Here is a 24,620-nt window from a genome sequence, read left to right as displayed (position 1 = left end):
CGCCGAGCGCTGGGCAGCGCGCTCTACACGCTTATTAAATGTTACTTAGGTCTACCAGCCATTCATGCCTATTTTTAGTTGTTCGTGGAAAAATTCATGATAGTTTCAAAGGCACTAATCCAGGTCACAGAGCGAACTACCACCTCCTGCCTGGAGATGGTTCCCTCAGTCAAGCCTGAGCCCATTGCCAGGAGCAAGGGGAGCCTCCCGGCGCTCCCGGATGCGCTCCTTTCCTTCCGTGGCCTTTGCAGGACGCCTCACTACATGGTGTCACTACTCAGTGTCACCTCACTACGTGGACTTCAGATCCGCTTTGTGGCACTGGTTCTGTGTGTACAAAGCTGTGTACACGAGTCTCTTCAATAACCTCACACCATTTGCCTTATCTCAGCAGCAGAGGGCAAAGCAGGGGAACCTCACGGGCTGCTGCTGCTCAGCAGGTGTGCGTCGGCCCTGCTCAGACTGCAAAACAAGGGCAAAACTGAAAAGAAAAAGCCATAACCTACTCATGTAAGCACGCGACAAGGAAATAATTACAAAAAAGATAATAAGGAAACAATGCCTAGTGGTCATTTGTCACTCAATAGTTGCGGCACTACTGCACAGTGACCCCAGAGTGCTACTTAGACCGAAGCCCAGGGGACACATCCTGGGATGAGCACACAGGCACTGGGGAAGCGAGCCGGATAAAGCCCGGCTGCCCTGCCGTCACCCGCGGGTCATCCACCACCCACCGGGGCCCGGCGTGCGGAGCCGGCCCTCCCCGGCACAGGGAGCGCTCCGGGGCCGCGGCGATGGCGGGGCCGGGGCGGCGGCGGGCGGGCCGTGGGAAGGAGGAGGAGGAGGAGAAGGAGGAGGAAGGAGAGGCGGAAGCGGCGGCGGGCGATGGCCGGGGCGCTGCTGCGCGGGGTGCGGCGCTTCCCCTGGCTGTGCAACGTGCTGCTCTACGGGGGGCTGTTCGCGGCGGGGGACGCGGCGCAGCAGCTGCTGCGGGGACAGCCGCCCGACTGGGCGCAGACGCGCCGCGTGGCGCTGGTGGCCCTGGCCTTCCACGGCAACTTCAGCTACGTGTGGCTGCGGGCGCTGGAGCGGGCGCTGCCCGGCCGCCGCCCGCCCGCCGTGCTGGGCAAGGTGCTCTGCGATCAGCTGCTGGGCGCGCCCGTCGCCGTCCTCGCCTTCTACACGGGTGAGTGCCGGGGGCTGCCCCGCAGAGCGCCGCGCGTCCCCCGGCCCCCGCCTGTCCCCGCACCGCGACCCGCGCCTGCCTCCGACCGGCATCCACCCCAAGGGCCCGGGTGGGGGGACCCCCTGCCCGCCCGGCACCCCAAAAGCGCCGCACCCCAAAGCGCCGCTCGGGGCTCTGCTGACCCCGGCAGCTCGCCCCGAGGATGCCCGAGGGCGCTGAACCGCCCGTGGCACTGCAGAGCTTTCCAGGAGGGGTGCTGGACCAAAGGAGGCCTGCCCTGAGCTCGGTCGGGCGCGTAGCTTTTAATTAGCAGCAAAGAATGCAGAGCACCTCGCACGGATTGCTGCATCCATGTCTGTTTGAAGTGCTGTGCTCAGTTCTCAGCATCAGCTGTCTCATTTTCCAAAACACAGGTGTAGATGTCGGGAAATGGCATCGTTCTGCGAACCAGCTTCTGCTGTGAGAGTCTGTAGAAATAAGGCATGCTACTAATGGCTCATCTCAAAAGCTAACAAGTAACAAGATACATTAAAGAAGTCTAGTATCTATTTCAGAAATAAACATGAGGGAATAAGAAAATTAATAGGTGAAACGAATGTAATTAAAGGCTTTCATTTAACTTAATGTGGTAGAAGATTAAGGCAGGTCCTCTTTCTGTCTGGGATTGGAACATCTGCATTCTATCACTCCAACAGGGAAAATACTCAATTTGTGATTGAAAAGAAATGAAGTAAAAAAAAAAAGTCAAACACCAGATACTTCTGCTCAAGATCTTAGCTATGTCACAACTTAAGCTGAGAATTGCCCAAGGACCAGAATGATCTAAAGGACCAAAAAAGGGCTAGTAAAAGTCCCTGAATTAGGTAAAACAATGTATCCATTGAGAGATACTGATAACCCCAAGGCATGGGAATACCTGGAAAGATCCCAGAGTCGGACTAAGGAGCCTCTGTTATGTGCAAAATGCTTTATTCTCTCTCTTGTGGGTGCAAAAGGTGCTTTTATCCTCTCTGTTCCACCAGACCACCACTGGTTTGTGGTATGGCAGAGAAACAGATGCCACAACAGCTGTACACCCAGTAAATCCCAGCTGATCCCGGGTGTCAGTGCTGGGAGTCAGGTCAATGGATGAGGAGATTTTATGTACCACTATTAGGTAGTCAGAATGGTATTTGTGTAGCAATATCAGCTTTTCTTTCAAAGATATTATAATGTATTTTGAGAAGGGTCTGGGATGTCACTGGAAAATGTGAACATTTCATTTTTGTTGCATTTTTTCTGAGTCTTGTAAATATTTTACCATTAGGTATGAGCATCCTTCAGAGGAAAGAGGACATCTTTTCAGACTGTAAAAAGAAATTTTGGAATACATATAAGGTGAGGCAAGCAATTTGCTTATCTCACAGCTAAACAACAACAAAAAAGGATAAATATTCCTTCCTTCCTTCCTTCCTTCCTTCCTTCCTTCCTTCCTTCCTTCCTTCCTTCCTTCCTTCCTTCCTTCCTTCCTTCCTTCCTTCCTTCCTTCCTTCCTTCCTTCCTTCCTTCCTTCCTTCCTTCCTTCCTTCCTTCCTTCCTTCCTTCCTTCCTTCCTTCCTTCCTTCCTTCCTTCCTTCCTTCCTTCCTTCCTTCCTTCCTTCCTTCCTTCCTTCCTTCCTTTTCTTTCTCTTCTTCTCTCTTTCTCTCTCTCCATTATTTGATTATGTCTAGGAAGCTTTAAGTACCAGCAGTCATGTGAAGTAAAGGTTTGGGTCAGGCAGTGCTGCCAGATGGGTGAAATTATACCATTTAAAAAAATGGGTGAAATTGTGCCATTAAAAAAAATTAAATGTACAGTGTTTATATACATAACACTTGCACCAAGCTCTGTTTGAATCACAGCCCTACAATGCAACATTGATTTAGGGGGTTTTTGTCTTTTATCTTAAGAACTACCCACACACCAGTGTTTAGTTACTGATACTATTGACAACACTTGTACACCTATTAAAATAATTAATTACAGAAACACTTTCTTTGAGAATAATTTTTAGGCTGTACTTTTCAGTGACAATCTTCTCACTTTCAGAACTAAGCCTCCTTGTTTTAAGAAGGCTTTATTATAAACAGTTGGCTTTGATTTGCATTTCTGCATACACAAGACAAAATTATCCATGCTACCTCAGAGCTGAGCAAGCTGAGAATGTTAAAGGCTTCTCAGATGCAAGAAGAATGATGGATGGCTTATCAGGGAAAAAAAAGTAACAAGAGAAGATGTGATTGCAATGTGAATTTCTTTTCATATTGTAGAAGTATATAAGTAGGATGGAAAAGGATTATTTTTATTCCTATGGAAGATGATTCTAAAAGCAGTGCCCACTATAGCCTATCAAAACATAAGGTTTCTATCAGCCTTATGTTCTATGAGTAAACTATCCATTGATTTTTCTAAATATGCCTTACGTGTATGAGTAAGTGGAAGGAGCACTGCAAGTGTGAAATAAATAGTGTTCAGTGGTATTTTTCATTAATGGCTGAAACAAATGTTCACATGTTTAAACATTTGTTCACCCATCTGGTAAGTGCGTTTATTGTGTCTGGTGTCAGATGTCTGTGAAGAATTAACTGTGCTTAGGGTTTTGTATTTAAAAGGAGTTAGAAAACTGGTGTTTGAAAAACTCAGAGTATAGAGGCTCATGAAGATGATTAGAAGTTTAATATGGCAAACCCTAGGTTAAGCAACTCCATTTGGAATTGAACAGCTTTTATTAACTTTACTCAAATACGTTTCAGTCATCACTGGATGTGGGAAAAATGAATCTTGGTGGTTGAAATCCATAATAACAAATGATTCATTTTCCTTTCAGACAGGACTGATGTACTGGCCTTTTGTGCAGGTGAGTTCTCAGGGTGGCTCTGTGAGCCTTTCCCTGCCATAGAACCCAGGATCCTCTCCCATCCCCGCTGTGTCTGACCCCAGGAGGAGCAGTGCAGTTGTTGGGTGGGTCACAGTGCCTGGAGCACTAACTGAGCTCTCTCTCCTTCCCACACAGCTGTCAAACTTCATTCTGATCCCAGTTCACCTGAGAACAGCTTACACTGGCCTCTGTGGCTTTGTCTGGGCTTCCTTCATTTGCTTTTCCCAACAGAGTGGAGATGGCACAGCCAAGTCAGCATTCATGTGGCTCCAAGGAGAGAAGGTCAATGCAGATGAGGAATCATCAGACAAATAAGAACTTTAATTCTGAAGACATTCTAAATTGCTAAACTGGGTTTGTGAAAGTCAGTAAATTACACTGCAGCCTCATGTTGTGTTTAAAATAAGCAGTTATTCCAACATTTGGTGGTTAGTGTAAGCAGTGGAACAGTTTGTCTTTGTGCCTGTTTATTTTTCATAAAAGAGGCCAGTTGTATATTGACATTTAATTATTTTCATGCTGTCAGCGCATCTCATCTGGAAACAACTGACTTACAGGGCAATGTAAGCATTTGTACAGCACGTCAGACTGCCTCACTGGGGAGAAATATTAACTGTAATTGAATTTTCAAACAACTTGTAATTGCTAGAAAAAGGAGAGCAGAACATTAAATCATCAGTTGTCACACTTGACAATTGTTATCAATGCAAGATTACTTTGCAGAACAAAATTTAATGGATTCCATATCTAAAAAGTAGCATTGAATTTGTTTCATTGAGAGGAAACAAAAGTACTGTGTTTGTAAAGCCCACATTTCTATGGGGCCAACTTGTTTTATTCTACATTATTCTACAAATTTATATAGGAAATGAATTATTGTATTGTATATTCATGGAATATACAAACCTGGACTATATTTTTACATGTTTTATCTTAGCTGGGAGCATAAAGATTACTTTGGTCTGAGCCCTTTGGGGTGGGTGCTGCCCACTGACCATTGGGGTCGGTCAAGCAGCCCCTGCATGGTGGAACTCTCCCAAGCACTGCAGGGAGCTTTGGTTCTGTGTGCAGCCACTGCTTCCTCTGCTCCTCCAGGGCCATGGGAGTCCTGACTTCTCTATTTTCAGCTGTTTCTTCATGCTGAAGGTATAATTAAAATTTTAATGAAAAAGAACATGGGAATGAAGGTAGCAGGAGCGGCAGAATCCAGCTATATATATATATATATATATATATGTATCAGGAACTTCCATTCTTTCCTCAAATGGCTTTTAAACATTCCTATTCATAGAAGACACTGGGTAATTATACATAGGAGATAGTGAAAATTCATTATGAATTTGCTTTTTCAGCTTGAGGAACAGGTCTGGATACGGGTATTTTTTAAATGTGCATTTTTATCTCAAAACAGGAATTGGGCAAATTTCTATGGTTGCAGCATGTTCAAATCAGACCAGTAAAGGAGCCCTTGCTATATTAGAATAGGATTTTATGCCTTGAAGTTACTAAATTGTAAGCTTGAAAGAGTATCTGATTTAATGGGTCTGATCCTAAAGAGAAGACTCATCCCTCTGTTACAACAATAATAAACCCCTTTGAGGAATGTCTGAATTCCTCAGCCTTGTCTAAATAGTGTACAAAGCCTGCTTAGGCTATAAATATCCATTCTTTTGGCCAGCAGCTGTACTACTTAATATATTGCTAACAATTATTTGTCACTGTAGGAGCCCATTGCTGCTTAGCTGAGAAAGGAAAAGGGTTCATGCAAGCAGTGCCCAATCTATTTCAGGTAAAATCAACTTGTTTAGCATAACCCAGTGCTCAAGAGTGATGCAAAGTGCCCTCTGCTTTGACCAGAGGACTGCAGCAGTGAGAGGAGGGTGGAGGGCAGGGGGCTGCTTCCACAGCCTGCTCTGCTGGCAGGCAGGGAGAGGAGGTGCCTTCCCTCTCAGGATGGACAAGTCACTGCAATTCCATCTGCAGCTGCACAGGCAGATGTGGAAGAGCCCACCTGCCTACAGCCTCAAGCTGGAATTAATTTTAATTGACTTTTGGCACCTTTGGCATGGACATCTCCAGCTTGGTTGGTTGGTTGGTTGAACTGTGTATGTTGAAATGTGCCCTGAAGGCCCTTTTCTGTCCCTCTGGGACTTGGAGGCTCAGAGGAGTGGCTGCTGTGTCAAATTCCTTGTAGATACTTACATTTAGTGGGTTGAATTCCCCTGCTGGATGTTGTTGCATGAATCATGAAGTGTGAAGTCCTGATGCTGGACATCCCAGGAGGAGTAGGAATGCACAGAGGAACGAACTGAATTTTGTCTGTCTATTTAAAAAATGAGAGAACAGATGCTTCAGACAGCTATAGCTGTTCAACTGTTCTTGTGTGTATAAAGTCTTCAGGATAAAGAAGCAACTTCAGTAGTGTTTTTTTTTCTGTTGATATTTTTGGGATCAGGCTGGTATTCTAAAGTCTGTTCTATTTAGTAACAGCTAAAAGTTTCAGGTAAGGTGTGCTAATTAAGTATTTAACTTTTTTTTTTACAGATGCTATTTATTTTTATTTCTCCTTGTGCCTTAAGTGTTTAATGATTAATAGCACTCACTTGGAGAAGGGAACTGGAAAATAATGTCATTACAAGGAGAGTGAAATGCTGTTGGTTTGCTGTAAGCAGTATGTGATATTTTGCTGTAACTCAGAGCAAAAAATATTTCTTCATGGGTATGGTAGGTGAAACTGAATTTCCAGATGAATCAAGAATTCATAACTCATAATCTGTATAATGCTGATACCTTTTTTCATCAGAACTAACTAATAAATGAAAGATCCATCTTTTATTTTAAATGGCTTAGAAGCTTATACAAGCTGTGCTTTATTGCTGTTGCTTTTGTGCTACCAGATTTTGCTTGGGAATTTGAGCTAAATCCTGTTTTGTCTTCAAGTTTCTCTGGCTGGGGAGTTCAGGATTTCTCTCCCTCCTTTATTACTTGAAGTACAATTCTTTCATGTAATGGAAGCCTGTGACTCTGTATTTCAGTAGACTTTAGATCCTGCATAATCCTTTCACTTTCTCCATTTCTCTTAAGGCATTTGACAGCTAAATAACACAAATCCCTTTTCAAATGAAAAAATCTGTATTTTTTCCCTTTTAATTGTGAGCACTGATTGGTCTGGCAAACATTTCAGACCCACAACATGCAAAATAATGAAGCTGCATTGGGACAATTTCTCTGTGTGCATAAATTAATGGACCTTCTAAAGATTTTCTTCCTCTGACAGTTTAGTCTGAGGGCTTATATTAGAGCCTTCATTATTCCTTGATACCTTTTTGGCTTAGAAGAGTAATTTCACAGGATAACAGAATGGTTGAGGTTGGAAAGGACATCTGTATGTCCATCCCAGGTCATCTAGTCCAACCCTATTTGACACATATGTAATCTTTTGTTTGTTTCTTCTAATAACTCACTAATTTCCTGGGGGAATAAAAAAAGAAATAAGAAAAAGATGGGCAAGATTTATCCTAATGTCTCTCTGCTACCCTTTGAAAAACAGTCATGAGGGCTTTATGACTATTTCTAGGAATTGCCCTGATCTTACTGCCAGCTGAACATGCAGATTTCCTCAACCAGCAAGATGAACAGAATTTTACATCACAGAGGTGCTCAGGAAGGAGCAACACACTGCCAGTAGCTATTAGGCCTGCAGTCAGGTGATATTTTTATGTCATGGATCCTCTCTAAGAGCAAATGGGATGAGCAGACATTTATATCAGTTCCAGCTCCATGTTATTCTAGATGGCTGTGGAGATGTGGAGTCTGAATTTGATAAAATGAGAATTTCAAAATTTATTTTTCTACTGCAAATCTTTTATGTAAATGAACCTTCTGTGCTTACTAGTATGCTAAATACATCCTTCTTGGAAAATTCACCAGAAGGCCTCTGTCTTTTTCACACCAGAAGCACCCACCCAGTAACACAGCATAAAATAACCAGTTCCTGCTGCAGCAAAGGTGAAACTGCCTCTAGTCTGGTACCATATCTGATGTGTTGAGTTCTCTTTATAGAACAACCTTTGAAATCTATGCAGCTTCAGCCTTCCAATTCTCTGCTGTAAGTGCCAGTGCTTCCTGCTTGTGCTGCTGCCTCTACTGCTAGTGCCAATCCAGTGAGATGTGCAAGAAATACTTGAATTTTACTGAAATAATGAATTTCAAGTTGATTGAAATTGTCTATGTTTTTGCAAAGGTTTAATAAACATTAAATGCTGTTCTTTGGCTCTGTCTATCTTTAACTCATATGTATATAAACAAAGCCAGATAATTTGTAAAGTTCTTATGGGATCTTCATGGACCACATGCAGCAGAAAGCTCAATTTGATGTCACAGACCTTAACACAGCAGCAGCCTAAAAACTAAGGAGAGATTACTCACTGCCTTTAGAGTTTAGTTACATACATTAAGTCATCTGCCATTTCTGAATAAATTCAGAACAGAACTCCCATCTTCAAAATCTTATGCTGAAGCCAGTGGATCTTTATTAAAAAGATGCAAAATTTTGATATAAGTATTTCTTTAGATAATTAATATATTTGCAGGGGGAATTGAGGATTTCAGGTAGGAAAAGGATCTAAACAACTTTTCTAGAGAACAGAGATTAGAAATGGGGTCCTTACTGACTGAACTTGGTTAAGTTTGTGTGGGATACTCTTGGGAAGGAAATGGTTCAGAAGATTTGAGGCTGAAGGGAGTAATATATTCCACAACTGGAAGAGAGACACCACCTCCATTCCCTGCTGTGACTTCTCGTATATTTAGAATGAGGAGGAAGCTTTGTGGAAAGAGTTCAAGTAGAAAAATTCTGTTTCATAGACTTCAAGGCCAACAGGGAGAAAAGGCATCACTCAGTCTGAATCCTTGGGTAATGCAAAGCAAGGAGCTCTTCCTGAATCAAACCAGTGATGGTGACTCCAATGCCATCTTCTAGGAACTTATCCAAAGTCTTCAAGTGGCAGAGGATTCTGTGTCTCAAAGAAATTATTGATGTGTTCTTATGAAATTTTATTACCTACCCACATCAATCTAGCCTAACATTCTAATAAAATGTTACTCCCCTTCTGACAAGGTTTCAAGACTAAGTACAGGAGGCAGAGCCTTCTGTGTGCACGTAGTGGTGAGCAGATTTCTTGTTTACTCCTTGGATAAACTGTAGTAGCTTTAGCTCTCTTAGCCCTTTGCTATATCACTCTTGAATCTCGTTTGCAAACCCTTTTTTGCTGTGCAACCTCTAATTTGAAATGTAGACAGTAATGCTGTATTAATCCCAGAGACTTTCACATATGCCTCAGGTAATATTTTTTCTATCTCTGCCTAATATTCCTGTTCTAAACCAGCCAAGGACTGTCTGTCCTCTCCTAATATCCAAGTTGCACTAAGAACTCACATGCACTTGCTAAACCCACAATCTGTAATCCATTTTAAACAAGAACAAAGTTCTTGTTTAAAGTTACTGTAATCCATTTTAAACATGAGCAAAGAATGCAGATTACATGTCTGTATGTGTTGCATATACTTATCAACATCCAAATAAACATTGCCTTCCCTTTATTTGCAGTTTATTAATTTTTTGTGGTCGAGCCTTAAAATCTTGCACCTTGTATCCAGATAGGAAAAGAGTTTAGTGCAAAGAACATAGCAGAATGTATCATTCCCTGCTATGCAACACCAGTAGCAATTACACCTTTTTGTGCTGAAAGAAATCTCGGGCCTGGAAAAGTCTAATGAGGTGTGAAGTAGGGTCAGAAAAGACATTGGGAAGGAGAGCTGTGCTGTAGCAGAGGGTACATGAGGGAGCTTCAGGAACTGAGGAATGGGTGGCTTTGTTTGCTGTGTTCGGGAAAACCAGTCACGAAGTGGGGCTGTGAAACAACAGGGGAAAATGACAGCAGGTGAGTGTGCACACCCTTGGGGGTTGTGCAAGAGATGGAACAGGGGCACCTATGCTAATGCTCCCCTCTGCCAGAAGACCTTAAAAATGGGATATTGATAAGTCCCTTTCCATTTTACACCCTCAAGACTGACAGACAAGAGGGAGCATGGATATGTAGCCTGATAGTTCAGTCACCAGAGAAATTGGGACAATGGGAACTGGCTGGGAATGAGAACTGTTCCCCATTTCTGTCACTGTGCTCTATCCAGTTACAACAGAACCAAAATGCACAAGCACCCAGATGGCTGTGATAAATACAGGGTTTGGCCCATATGGGCTCAAACCATGCACACGAAGTTCTGCAGCACATGAGATCCTTTAGCTGTGGAGGAAGTGTCAGCTTCATTCTGAATTGTGTGTCCTTTTACAGGGTGTAACTTGGTGGCAGAGAAATTTAAGTTACAGCCCTGGAATTAGTATCTTACTGTAGCTAACATATACTTAGTGTGTGCATACATGACAGCAAACTCTCATTATTACTTTTTTTTTAATTTGCCAGGATAACAGCTTTCCTCTCACTGCTGAAATATTTGGGAAAGAAAATATGAATTTTGATTATTCCTTTTTCAACCTCTAGTTGTTTGTTTTTTCATAGTTGTTCTATGCTGGCCTGGAGAAATCTACCTCTGAGAGACTGGTGCCCTGTGGTATTCTTGTTTTGCCACTGCTTACACCTCTCTGGGAATTAAAACCCATCTTTACTCACCTACTAAGGGTGTCCAGCTGCTTCCATTTCATGCATCACATACTTTTACATCCAAAATGTAACAAGACTGTTAACTGCAGCTGATTAGCCATGACATGCCAATGACACTGAAGGATTTTGTATTAGTTCTATATCTAGAACTAATGGTTATCATACAGTAATGAATTATTATGTGTTCATAACTACACCTGATACATCATGGCAATTACCCATACAGTGTTTTGCTTACTATTTTGGGGAAGAAATTGGCAAAAAAAATCCAGTGGAACACAGGTACAAATATAGAGAGAAATTCAAATAGTAAAGAAACAATTTCAGAAGTCAGGGCAGTGACTTTATAGCTTCCAGTTCCAGTGAGGGGAGTAGTGAAATGGCCCACAGAAGTGAACTTGCCTGTTAGGGGTAATGGAGCATGGACACTGCACAGGGACATGAATCAGCAAGACACTGGCACAGCCTCTTTGGGTGCCTCACAGCTTGCAGGCAGTTTTGAGTTCTCTCTGTAAGATACCAACTTGTATAGGTAAAATGGAAGCTTACAGAAAGTCACCTTTACGTTTTGGACCATGTGAAATGAGAAAAGGCCCCGAGAGAGCTGTGCCTGGAGCTGTGTGCTGCTGCATTTGCAAAATTTACACAGGATGTTACTTCAAAATGGACATGCCCACATACAGGCTGAAATATTACTTGTTGCCTGCTGTGTTTGCAAGTCTAAAAATAGCCCAGACCAATTTATGTCAACATCTACATTTACTGAACTCAAACATCTGTTTTTCTTTGCAGCTATGGACATACATCACTGATGCAAATGCCACCTGCATAGTGACTCACCTGCACAGCAGTCAGTTCAGTCATACCACTGGACTTGGCTCCAAATGCCAAAAATAAGACTCTTACATGGGCAACTTCACTACCCATGGTATTAGTAATGTATTTCACAAATGCTCTAGCAGCTTCTTCTGGGAAATTTGTACCTTAAAAAGACAGTGAATGTAGAAAGAATTCACTAAGACAAAAGTAAAATGGGAAAGAAAAGAGTTTAGTGAAGTATGTTTCTGAAATTTCTGTTTTGGTCAGAACTGCAGCTTTTGAAGCGCACAGACTGTTTCCATTCTTTCTACCATACATTTATTCTCTGACTCTTTGCTGCTCCATCTCCCAAATTTGTGCTGTGTATTCTGACCTTCTATACAAAAAAAATAGCTGAGGTAAATCTAAGTAAGTCATGTCTGCCATGGGGAATCTGATGTCTGACAGAGGCCAGAGAGCAAGAGATAGGAGAGTGGATTTGCCAGCTGCTCCTGCCCAGCTCTAGCTCCTGGTGGCAGGATTTAGTGAGAAATGGGAACTGCAGCTGCCAGGGAAATGACTGCCAGAGCAAAGTGCACCTCTGTTTCTCTACCAGGCAGTATGTTATGAGCAGTGAGAAAAGACCTAAATTTCTGTATTTTCTGCATTAACAGTGCTTTCAGCAGAAGAAAACCAGTCTCCATGAGTAAAGAAATGCACTTATAATTTATATTGCTAGGTCCACTGAAAAACATCATCAGTAGGAAAGAAATTTAATTCCATTGGCAAATGCAGCAGCAGCAATGCTCCAGAGTCACACTAACAAAAGTGCTGATATTACATTAGCAAATAATTGATACATACTTGGGCCCTACTCTTACAAAAATCTTTGTGCAGAACCTCTGTAGAACTGGACTGTTACTGGATATTGGGACCTCTCAAAATGGGCAGGTGAAAACTTCCTAATTATAATAAATCACCTTATATATTCTTTGCTTTATGTAAGTAAATTCTTTGCACACGAGTTTCTGCCTAGTGGGTGTTTTTCAGCCATGCTAACAAAAGCAGAGCTTTAAATATTCAACTATTTCTAGGATAACTCCCCCATCTCCTAAACAATGCAGTTGGGTTGTAATTACCTAAAAAACTTGAAAGGATGGTTTGAAATTAAATAGTCCTCAGATCCACTAAAAATTGGCCCTTCTCCTTGATCAGCCTGTTTCCCTTAATCCCACTCTCATCCAGATCCCAGATGGACTCTTATTCCTCCCACACTTGTGTTCCTCACTTCTACCAGTGAGTCAGTCCAGCCCACCCCAGCAGGCAGCTGCACTGTCACCCAAAATCAGCTGTGCAGAGTCCTGCCACCAGCTTTTCTGCTTGACTCACAGCTCTGTTTGGGCTCTGTCTCTAAAGGCCAAAGCAGCGAGGATGAGGCACTGCACAGCCAGCAAGAGCTGCTCTAGCATGTCTGGTGCTCAATTCATATCTCTGGGGAGCACAGCTGACAGAGAAGAATCAGAGTGCCCTGAAGATGTCCTGAAACTGTCTAGCTCATGTTGTTGGCTAATTCCAATTCTCAGGAAGACAAGTAGAGAAATTTTCAGTTACAATTTTAAAAGCAATGTGGAGGTGTTTTTGCCTCCGGCATGTGAAGCACTCCTCAAACAAAATTGCTCACACAACAGCATCAGTGTGTGCCAGTCCAATTAGTACGTGTACCACTGAATCCAGAGGTATTTTTGAAGTGTTGATGATTAAGGACAAGATTTTGCAGGCAAAAGTAGGTGACAAACAAGTGAGCTTTCCCAATATTCACCCAGAGGGCCCCATGATTCTTTATAAGTGAGGCAAAAAGTGTTAAACCCCTGATTTGCAGTGGGGCACTGGACAGCCTGCCTAACTCCTGCTTCATTGTCTTTGTGTCAGAAGTTATACCACTCACAGTAACGTGCAATGTGATCTCACTAGAAAAGGTAGGCTCCAGCTGTAAAATGCTGTTCAGGGATTTCATCCATATAACCTCCTCTACAACAAAAGAAAAAACTTAGTAATAACAGTAATAATCATCACACTTGTGCTTCCTGCAAAGTCATTTCCTTTATTCCCAGCAGGCTGCATAAGCAGCAAAGCTGCATGCTGATGAAAAATGAGAGACACAAAATTGCATCACTTGTTTGAGTGCTGTTCTCTGGCTTCTGGCAACGTGATGCTGGAATGAGTGTCATTCCAGTCAGTGCAAGACTTTTAGGAAAACCAAAGGCTGCATGCACAGGAGCCTGAGATGTGTTAGACTGCAAAAACCGTGAGTGGCTGTGGATATCACCATTATTCCCCAGCTGCTCAGGTCAGAAATGTGCTCAGCGCTGCGCTGGCCACAAGATGGACAGTTCTACCATGCCCGGCAGCGAGGGGATTTGCGAACTTGGCCGGGCAAGGGGAGCAGGGCAGGGCTGGGCTGGGCTGGGCTGGGCTGGGCTGGGCAGGGCTGGGCAGGATAGGGCTGGACAGGGTAGGGCTGGGTAGGGCTGGGCAGGGCAGGGTAGGGCAGGGCTGGACAGGGTAGGGCTGGGTAGGGCTGGGCAGGGCTGGGCTGGGCTGAGTAGAGCAGAGCAGGACAGGGCTGGGCTGGGCTGGGCTGGGCTGGGCAGAGCCGCAGCAGCGAGCCGCGGAGCTCCGGGCAGCACCCCGGGGCGGGCAGTGCCCCCCGAGCGGAGGCAGGGCCGGGCGGGAGGGGCTGCGTGCAGCATGTGCGAGGTGCGACATGGCTTTGTGCGGCGGCTCCCCCGCCCCAGCCCCGCACTGAGCATGTGCCGGAGCCCCTGCCCGCCCCCCGCCCGCGGGCCCCGCGCCGCGCACCGAGCGCCGAGCCCCGCGCAGCGCCCGCGCCGCTGCACGGGCTGAGCGCAGCCCGGCCATGGAGCTCCGCAGGTCCATCTCGGCCAGCGCCGAGGCCGAGAGACCCATGCGGCGCTACGGGGCGGTGGAGGAGACGGAGTGGAAGGCGGAGGCGCTGGGCAGAAGTGAGTGGGGGCCGCGGGTGCGGGTCCGGCCGGCCGGGGAGCCCCGGCTGCGGCGGGGCCGGGCGGTCCCGGGGGCTGCCGGCGGGGCGAGGCCGGCCCGGGCCGCTCGGGGAGGAGGCTCCGTGTGACCGCTTTGCCCTCTGAGCCGGGGCTCGGCCGGGGGCCGAGCCGGGCTGTGTCGGGCTGTGCCGGGCCAGGGCAGCCCCGCCGGGCGCTCCAGCCTCCCTGCGGCACGGGCGGCGCAAAGCCCGGCGGTGAGCGGGCGGCCGAGCCGGGATCACCGGGACGTTTGCTCTCCCCCGTTGTTTAGCAGGTGGGATTTAATGTGGAGATTTTCATAAATGTTGGTAGTCTTTCATGTGTTTCACGTTTGGAAAGCGCAGATGATCACTTTATTCCCTCGTTATCTCAGGCAGAGGGTGCAGCAATACAGCGCTTAATTCACACCTTCAGTGGTTGCACTGTATTGATGAGCTCAACAAATGTTCTTTGCTGGGAGAGCTGTCTTGAAATCATAATTTACCAGGAAGCAGCAATTGACTTAACCTGTCCAAAGTGCTGATGGAAAGAGTAGTTAAAAGATACATCACTGCCGATTCACGCTATGCATGGGACCTTGTTGTCTGTAAGGTACCAGCTATTATTCTTCTTCTGGCAGAACTGTCTTCTTTACAACCTAATAAGCCTGCAAACCCCTTGTAATTTTCCAGGTAACCACTGAGACAAGAGATCTTGAAAAGCTACTCACAAAAACTGTATTAGGTAGTATCAAGAAAAATATTTTTTAAGTTTCATCAAGTGTTTGGTTTGGCCACAGGAATTTGGGCTTTGTGTGCTATCTGTCGTGACACCTTCAACTTGGCTAGTACTGCTGATATCCTTGGTTCCCACCCATCTTTTGATGTGAATTGTGAAGTCTCACCTGGATGCTTTTAAACATGGCATGGCTTTGCAGCACCTTGGTAGCAGATTTTAGCCAGTGCATATGCTATGTTTACTTTTCAGAGAGTGCTGTGTTCTGGAATGCTACGTCACCTCTAGCTTCAGTTTTCCATGGCTATGTTATTGTCTACCATATGCTGATGACAGGGTGTAATTCTCCAACTGATGCTTCAGTTGCAGTGTTGGTTTTGTTGCAGTGCCTGGCACAGATTCAGGAGTGAGAAACTCCACACTTTCTAAAATGGACTCGAAGGCTGAAATCTCTGTTGACTGAGTTGGTTGAGTCAGACACATGCAACAGTTTTGCAGGTTCCCTGGCACGATACAGATGTGCTTTTCTTGTTCTCATAACCGGGTCTGGTTTTGTCCCAGCACTCGGGAGCTGAGTGCAGTGCAGCACTTGTAATAATAATAATAATAATAACTGCTATCCTGAGGTGCCAGGAAAGGTTATGTCTTGCAAGTTTTGAACAAAAGGTGGTCTGTTTGGAAGAGAGCAATGTGCAGGCTGAGAGGGAGATCTGATCTGCTCAAAAATATGTGCTCAGCATTGAGCTGCCACCCAAATCACAGCTTGGTACCCAGCACCAGAGTGGGCTGTCGGCAGGACTAGGACCCCATGTGCAGGTGTGCACCCTGGCTCTGCTCTGAGCTGCTCTTCTACACACTACTTTCTGTCTAATGAGAATATTTCTCTGTGTGTCACAGTTTCGATAGGAATAGGAATTAATCTAGAGACCATGATCTGTTCTTTGAAAAGCAGAAAATTATTATAATATATATTTGAATATTGATTTCTTTTGTTTGCTCTTAGGCTTCAGCTTTTTTAAATACTGTGGAAAATGCTATTTATAGTAACTGGTTTAGATGATTCCTGCCTGTCTTTCCTATTTAAATGCTAATCCTGACTTCTGGTCACACTTTTGCATTGATTTAAAATAAATAGATCTTACTGTTTACTGTAGTGCTTCCTTACAGTCATCCTAAATTGCATGGCATGATGACAGTAGTCGCCAGACTGTCTGTGAAGGAGCTGAAAAACTGTCATCCCCTTTTTTACTGATGTTAACAATTAGCCTTTGGTATTTGCATATTGTTTGAAATATGAAATGCTCGTTTAGAGTATTAACAAAAGCAGAAGTTTATTACTGCATATGAATTTGCCCTTTTCACTCTGAGGATTTGTGGTATTAAATCAGGATGTCTTTGGAGGCAGAACTTGTGTATCTGTACAGCACTGCACAACAGAGTGCTGCTCCCTGTCAGTGCCTGTGATGGGAGGGCAGCCTTATCACAAGGGGATGTACATCCTGATTATGTCCATTCCAGGGAGAATGAACGTCATGGAAGTCAGGCAGCCTCTCCTCAATTTGTCAAATGGAAAGGGAGCGCTGCGCTGCCTTCTCTGTCCGTGGTACTGAAAGCATTGCCGGGTGTTGGTCACACACGGAGATGAGTTACTTCACAGCAGTGGAATGTACATCGTGCGTATTTCTACCCTCCAGTGGCCTCCTTCAGCCAGGTCATCCGTGGGGTTAAGGGGGTTCAGAGTAGCTGAGGATCTGGTGCCCTGTGACCTGACTGTGTCAGGCTCTGTGCGAGCGAAATATGAAGCAAATTGCTTAAAGGCGTCTCTTTAACAAGTCCCTGAAGCCTTTCTCTTCTCATGCAAGAGGGAATTTCCAAGGACTAGAGAACACTAAAAATGGTGGTTTGCTATGTACAGGGCAACTCATCTGTTTTCTAGTGCATGCATATAAAAGACAAGCTTAGGAATTGTCAGGCTTGTGTAATCATAAGGTGGTTACAGCCTTCCCAGTAAATGATTTTTACAACATAGTCTTGGAGAGCCTGCTCTGAAGCAGAGCACTGGAGCACTTTGGTCAGTCCTTATTACTGAGTGCACAGCTTCATTTAGAATCATCTGTCTTGCTGTTGGCAGAGCCTCATAATGCCCTGATTAAATAACTGCATGCACACCAGGCAAAGAGCCACAGAGAAACAAAGCAGTTTTTCACCATCCTTTTGGACACTGCGCTTCTCAGTTACATTTGTGCTGAGCTTTTCTGTCCTCTTGCAATTTGTAGGAGGGCTGGAGCTAAATGCAAAATTGACCAGGAATCCTCCAGGTTGAATCAGCGTAAGGAAGCAGAAATGCCAGAAAACTGCAAAGGTTATGTTTTGATGCAGTTTAGTGCACCATGAAACTTGTGTATTGTTTTCATTTGAAAGGTAACTGAGCATTGGAGGTGAGCTGCCACACTCGTGTATTGCAGAGATCCACCTTTTTGACTGTTCTGGAATATGACATGGAGATTGGGGGAAAGGACCCTGTTACAGCTCAGTACTACAGAAGCTGGAGGTTCCCATCATGAGATCCAGCAGCAGCATGAAACCTTCACAGGGGGCTTTTCTTGCTCTCCCTTCTTGCTGTGCTGTAGCACAAGTTCTGTCCAGGCAAGGAGCTGGGAGAGCATTCCAGAACAGCACCAGTGGGGTGAATCTTGTTCTGAGATCACTCTGATTTGTTCCAACAGCAGAAAGACAGAACAGGTCCCAGGTTCACTGAGATCCTGGGCTGACACATGTGAAAAACTTATTTCACCACATTCACTTGGCTTGTCTTCAAAATCTTTCTAAACTTGTTAGCCAGAAAGACTCTTGTTTGTATTTACATGCTCTGCTGCTGAGCACTGAAAACGTGAGCTATTTAATATTTTGTTTCTGTCATCTCATAGTTCAATATCCAAACAAATACCTTTGGGCCTTCTTTCATAATACCCCACATATTTCACAGAAACCCATGTTGGTGCTTTGCATAAAAACTTCCTGTTACTGCAACCCCTCCCCAGTCAGTCAGGGGTGCAGGATGACCCTGCCCATCATACTGTCATAACACTGCTCCCCAAGCTCATCATGTTTCCACTCTGATTTAAAATAGAAAAAAAAAAAAAAAAGAAAAAAGAAAAATGAAGCTTCAGAGGCACAAAAAGAATTTATATGACCCAACCACCATTGCTGTTCCTTCACAGTCTTGCCCTTGTGTCACTGTAAATTTCCCATAATTGTTAATTGTATCTATTACAGGCAATAAAAGACACAAAACAAATTAGGCTTATTCAGGCCATCTATTAAATAGGTGGGAAAGAGGCTAACTGAAGGATATACACAGTTATGCTTCTTTTTATAGAAGCAGCAAGAGTGCTGGCTTTGTGAAGGTCTGAACATGGGCTTCCAACAGAGAATGTAATTAATATTCTTTCCATGTCTCCATTTATAAAAAACCCCTAACCCACAACTGTGTAAAATTTTTGAAAAGAGAGTGACCAAAAAATGGAAAGTGACAATAAAACATTCATAGTGCAACCTGGACCTTTTTAGAAAATATCAGGCCAAACATTGTCATCAACAAAGACAACAGATTGGAAGGGTGCTGCCAGTTCTAGATTTTTACCTTAATTTTAATGTTATCATATTTGTGTTGTACTTCAAGAGGAAAAGCAGCTGTGTCTCATCTGTGGAACCAAGACAGAACTCCCACATGAAAACCAGAAAGGGTTTTCTAGAAAGGATGGAGGCTGTTTTCTATGGAAGAGTTGTAAAACTCACCTGCTTTGATGGCACTCAGGTTGCTCTAAAATTCCCCTACACAGCTTAGTGTTTTTCTAAGTCAGTGGTGATTTTGGCTAGCAGTGTGTACCTAAAATGTTCCATTTAATAACCTCCACCAGGTCGTTGCTGCATCCCCTGTAGCTCATGAAGGAAAGCTGTAACTTGGGTTTTCATTTGCTTCACAAAGAGCCCAGAGAATGATTGACAGAGTGAGACTAATCCAGTTTATACTATTATACACTTTGTCTCATTTTTCTAATTCTCCCTCCCACAGCTGGTTGCTCCAGGCAGCTACTGAGACAGAGGAAGAAGGAAAAGGGAGAGCTGGAAATATTTTAGTGCCTCAGAGTGCATTCCTACTAAATATTGGTCAACAGTGGGGGGAACTGGGACTCTTAAGGAGCTGGGGCTGTTGAGCCTCCAGAGGAGGTGGCTGAGAGGAGACCTCAGCAGGGCCTGTCAGTGTGAGCAGGGAGGGCTCCGAGCAGGGACCGGGCTCTGCTCCCGGGGCCCAGCAATGGCACGGGAGGAACGGGCAGGAATTGATGCCCGGGAAGTTCCACCTGAACATGAGGAAGAACTTCCTCCCTGTGAGTGACCGAGCCCTGGGACAGATTGTCCAGAGAGGCTGTGGAGTCTCCCTTGCTGGAGATACTCCAGAACCATCCGGACCCAATCCTGTGCTGTGTGCTCGGGAACGACCCTGCCTGGGCAGGGAATGAGAGATGAGCCACAGTGCTCCCTACCAGCCTGACCCCTCCTGTGTAACCCTGGATAGGGGCTACTTTGCAAAAACATGGTGGTTATTATGGACCAAGATCCTGCTGCTGCACATCCACTCACGTGTCTCAGCAAAGACATTTCTCTCACCTGACACACTCATAAAGCTGAGGGTTAATGGCATCCAAAACTCTGTGCCCACCTCTGCCCAGCAGGAAATGAACACTCCACCTGTGATGCAGGGTTTATAGGCAGACCAGTGTCAACAATAATCGCTGATAAAGGCAGAGATGAACATAAAGTGCCATATTTGAGACTGTTGCTCATGAATTTCCTCATTTCCTTTAAACATATTTTACAGAAAAAATGTGTTAGGTTTGGAAAGTAGGACACTTTGAACTACACAAATCATCCTTGCTGTTGGTAGCCTGTGGGATTATGGACTCAGTCTGTGTAATTTTTTTTTATGGTGTTTGATAACTGATGTCTTAGTTGCATGGCATGTTTTCATCAGAGAAACGACTTGTGAGAATGTGTGTATGTCTGCCTCAAGGGTGGTTAGAAAACAGAAATCAAAAATTACATTTGGGACTGGGCATGCACTGCAAACTACTGTGTATCCTGGGTGAGGTTTTCAGAATTTTCTTGTAGTTACTGTGCACAATAAAGTTTGGAACTCAGCACTCTTTATTTTCTTGTACTTACTGAGCACAAGAAAGTTTGGAACTCAGCACTCTTTAATCCTTATTCCCAGAGGGCTTTTCTTCTGTTGCCAAGTATGTTCCATTTTCATAAAAATCTTACTTAATAAAATAGACCCAGAGACAATAAATAATGCTGATTTATTTCCATGAAACATGTTCTGCTGTCTGCCTGCTTAAAAGGCACAGTATAAATGGATTCAAAACTCAGAGATGAAAAATGTATGCTTGGAGGGCAAACTATGAGAAATCAGGAGGAGCACCCTTGGATAAATTATGTTAGTTGCCCTTCAGGATCAGCAATGAAACATGAATTATCAAAATTCTGTCAGCTCATAAAGGGCAAAATATCTGAGAAAATAATTTTAAGAGAGTTTGTTACTGAATGAGGATGAATGATTTCCAGTGACACAAGCTGCTCATTGCAAAAGCCCAAGGACTGCCAACACTACCAAAATGCAAGAGGGAATTTGTCATTGTAAGAATATCAGCAGTGTTTAAAGATCTTTTTATTGCCCTGAATCCTTCCACCACCCAAACCTTCATTGATTAGGGTTTTTAGTAGTTTTTTTACCCCCACATTTGGGTTTTCTCATATACTGTTAAAATTAGAACAAAAGATCTCACTATGAAGTGATTTAACAGATTTGTTCACCTTTTGTAGAAAACAACTCAAACCAAGAAAGGAATCAACAGTCATTTCTACCACTTCTGTCCTTTCAGTCCAGGAGGCCAAAGTGAGCTTTAGAACAATGGAGTTGAAGCCAAAAGAGCAGGACAGTGACCTGGGAAAGGATGGAGAAGCCTGACTGGCACTTTCTTGGTTGAAAATAGAAAACACAGTGCTGACTCCATTGGCATGAATGGAAATTTCCTCAATGATTTCAGTAAAAAACTGGACCAGGCTCTGTGCCTTCATCTCCTAGAGCCCTGTTCACCTTGATTCTCTTCAGGAACTCTGGGGAGGGAATCTGGGGGCAGTGTCACTGCCAGGAGGGCTCTGCTGGGAGTCTGTGTCAGGCTGCCCCTGCAAGGGGTTGCTCTCTCTGCTCTCACTTGTCCCTGTGGCAAGCAGGGATGAGCATTTGCTCCCTGCAGAACCCTTTGCACTGGCAGGCTGGTGGCACTTCAGGCTCCCTGGCTGAGCAGTGAATCATTTGGAAACTCACTGGAGCCCCTACAGCGAGTGCCGCTCCTCAGATTATCCTTTTTCACACAAGAGAAAGGCACAGAAATTCAGTTATGCATTTGTGTCCCCACCTCCCTTATCCAATCTGGAGTTTCTCTCCTCATCCTCTACCATGGATTCCCATAAAGTTTCCTCTGGGCACCGTGCCTGGCAGGGGATTGAAGTTCCTGCAGTTTGGCAGGTTCTGAGGCACACATTTTCCTTCAGGGTGATGTTGTCTGTGGCACAGACAGTGTGTGGGATGTGATAGTGAAGGGCAAGCCATGGTGATTTGAAAGCCAGTAAAATCAGGATCCATTAGTCTCTGCCTTGGCAAGGGGTGAAACATCCTGTGATGATGAAATTTCTTTCTTTCTGGTATGCAAAGAGAAGGGGACAGCCAGCTATGGATTTGTCTCAGGTATAGATAAGCTCTGCTTGAATTGCCTTCATTTCTTTGCCTCTGATTCCTCAATCTGCTCAAACCTGTAGCTGCCCAGTGCCAGTTGTGAGGAAGAAAGTGTTAGTGTATTTAAAGAAAAGTGAATCAAAAGTCAGCATGCAAAAGCCATTTCCTTGGTGAAAACAGGGCTTGCTAGAGAACGACTCCACATCCACAGATGAAAGGCAAGTACAAAACATTTTTTTGCCAGCTGTCATCATTTGTGTGATTTGAAGAGCCCTGTGCTGTTTCACCTCAGAATTCAGTGAGAAACAACCAGCTGGTTTTGGCTTTTCTGGCTCTGGTTATTTGATCTTTAAGAAAGGACACAGCTTCAGCCTGTGGCTCCCTGCAGGTATTGTGCGCCTCATACACTGAAGAACAGCATCCCAGTGTGATTCTGTGCTGCCTGACCTCCCACTCTGCTGTCAGACTGCACACATGGCATGCCCATGGCCTTCAGAATAGCAGCATTCATCCCCCTGAGAAATTACCTGTCCCATCAAATGAGAAACACCTTTTTTCCTTGGCTTCCGAGGAGCATTCTCTCAATATTTATTTACTTGCTGGAGGGGGAATCTGTTATGTGAAGCAGTTTCTTTGCTGTCTGAAGCAGCTCTCCACACCAGAATCACTTTTGGTCTTTACTGGATTGGACTTGCATGTCTATAATAATTACCCAGTGGTTTTATAGTTACCTAAAATTAATTACCAGCCAAGATGTTTAGATCACTATTAGAAAACTGTGTTAGAGAATCACATCAGAGTGGGGAGAGGCAGAAAAGCAAACTGTCTGGTATGCAGTCAGATAGGAGAATGTCCTGAAGGTGGGAAATCTTGAAATGCCTGTGGCCATTTTACTATTATTTCACTTGCACATATGCTGCTCTTTATCAACTGATGCTCATATATTTATTCCTAAAGGGGTTTTACAAGACTCTTTGACAGTGAACATTTTGTTGACTTTGTGTTTTGGAATTAAAAAAAAAAAATAAAGATAGAAAAAGTCCTTCAAAAATACCAAACTAAATAAGTTTTAAATCCCTGAAAATTGGCTGCAGCTGGCACTGTCACAGCATTTGAAACATAAATGCTGAAGCTTTTTGTTAGTATTACAGGATCAGAATCTGACTCTGGTGAGGAATAAAATGGAAATCCACAGGCTGTTTCCTTTGACCACTGAGCAAAATGACAGAAGTAAATGAACAAGTAATCTGTGTTTCTTAATACTGCTTTTTAAATCTCCATGACATAAAATGAAGTGATGTAGCCTGAATTGCTTTCCTTGGAGTGTGGCTTCAACTCAGCCTCGCTGCAGATGGGAATGTGCAATGGTTTCAGTGGAGATCCACAGAGGGAAGGTACCTGCCCCAGCCAGGAACTGCTCCAGTTTCTATTTCCAACCTCCTGGCAGGGCTGGACACAGAAACCCCTTCCAGAGCCTTCCTGACTCCTGGCAGCTTTCCTGAGCCACACTGAAACAGCTCCTCACTCTAACCCAGTGCCACTGAATAAAAGTGACAATGAGGGCTTCTGGCTCGACCTTCAAAGGCAATTTCCCTCGTTTTGGATCCATTTTTTCATAGAAAGAGCTGTCAGATCACATCCACTGTGCAAAGCTCCCCACCAGGCTGCACACAGCTGTGTGTTCTCCTCGTTCTCTGAAGGACAAACTGCTGTTTAAAGTGCACAAGGCTGTATTTTCAATTCACAGCATCATGGGAAAAGGTGAAAGGAGTATGGAAATCCAATAGCAGCTGCATTGTCAGCATCATGGTTTATTTAAATGTCAAGAAAGTTTTCGTCTCACAGGGGTTTATTTTGAAAAATAAAATAAAAATAAAATATTCTTTTGAGCACTTGATCTGTCCTGCACACCCCCCACCCCATGGGAAGGTATTAATGAGCAGAGCTGGCTACTCTGGGATTTGCAACTCCTGACACTTCTGCATTCTCTTTAAATAATTGGAGAGCTACTAGGAAAGCTAGTGCCTGTTCCTACAAACCAGACCTCTAGAAGGAGGGAACTAATGCAGTTTGATTTCTGGCTGTTATTTTCTCTGCCTCTGAGGCACTGGAGGTCACTACAGTGAGGACAAGTGACTGGTGCTTGTGGTGTGGGAAGCACTGAGGTACCTGGAGGCAGCCAGGGACCAGTGCAGGTCCTTTATTTCTTTGTTGATAAAGTGAAAAAAGTGTTCAAAAGGGATGTGACATGGTACCAGGACAATCACTGGGGGAGGAGGGGAGGATGAAGGGCTGTTTGAAGGTTTACATGTTATGGAACTCTTTCCATTCTCCCTGACCAGGATGGCTGCCAGCTCTCCAGCAGCATTTTCCACCGTGTTCCCTCTTGCCTTTGATATGCAGACACAGTGTGCTGGAATGAATGGCTGAGCTCAATTCATCCCCACCTCGATTCCTCCTGGCTTTCCTGCAGCTTTCCCTCAG

General features: G+C 44.4%; 1 protein-coding gene across 3 annotated transcripts in view; it reads left to right on the top strand.

Annotated features, from left to right (window-relative positions):
- Positions 1–885: 885 nt before the first annotated feature.
- The window catches only part of BMERB1 (bMERB domain containing 1), a gene marked incomplete at both ends in the record, with an annotated part of 55,196 nt that continues 31,461 nt past the window's right edge, over positions 886–24,620 (top strand). The window contains 4 exons of one of the 3 annotated variants that reach the window (XM_084216358.1): positions 886–1,186; positions 2,493–2,563; positions 4,033–4,062; positions 4,219–4,398. In XM_084216358.1, coding sequence (XP_084072484.1) covers positions 886–1,186; positions 2,493–2,563; positions 4,033–4,062; positions 4,219–4,398 — 582 coding nt within the window. Of the gene's footprint in view, positions 1,187–2,492; positions 2,564–4,032; positions 4,063–4,218; positions 4,399–14,478; positions 14,585–24,620 lie in introns of those variants that run through there. The other 2 variants (XM_084216357.1, XM_084216359.1) reach the window with 2 other exon arrangements.

The sequence above is a fragment of the Fringilla coelebs genome, assembly GCF_963513975.1.
Source record: "Fringilla coelebs genome assembly, chromosome: 16".
NCBI lineage: Eukaryota > Metazoa > Chordata > Aves > Passeriformes > Fringillidae > Fringilla > Fringilla coelebs.
The sequence above is the reverse complement of the archived record's forward strand: the minus strand, read 5'-3'. Positions and strand labels throughout refer to the sequence as shown.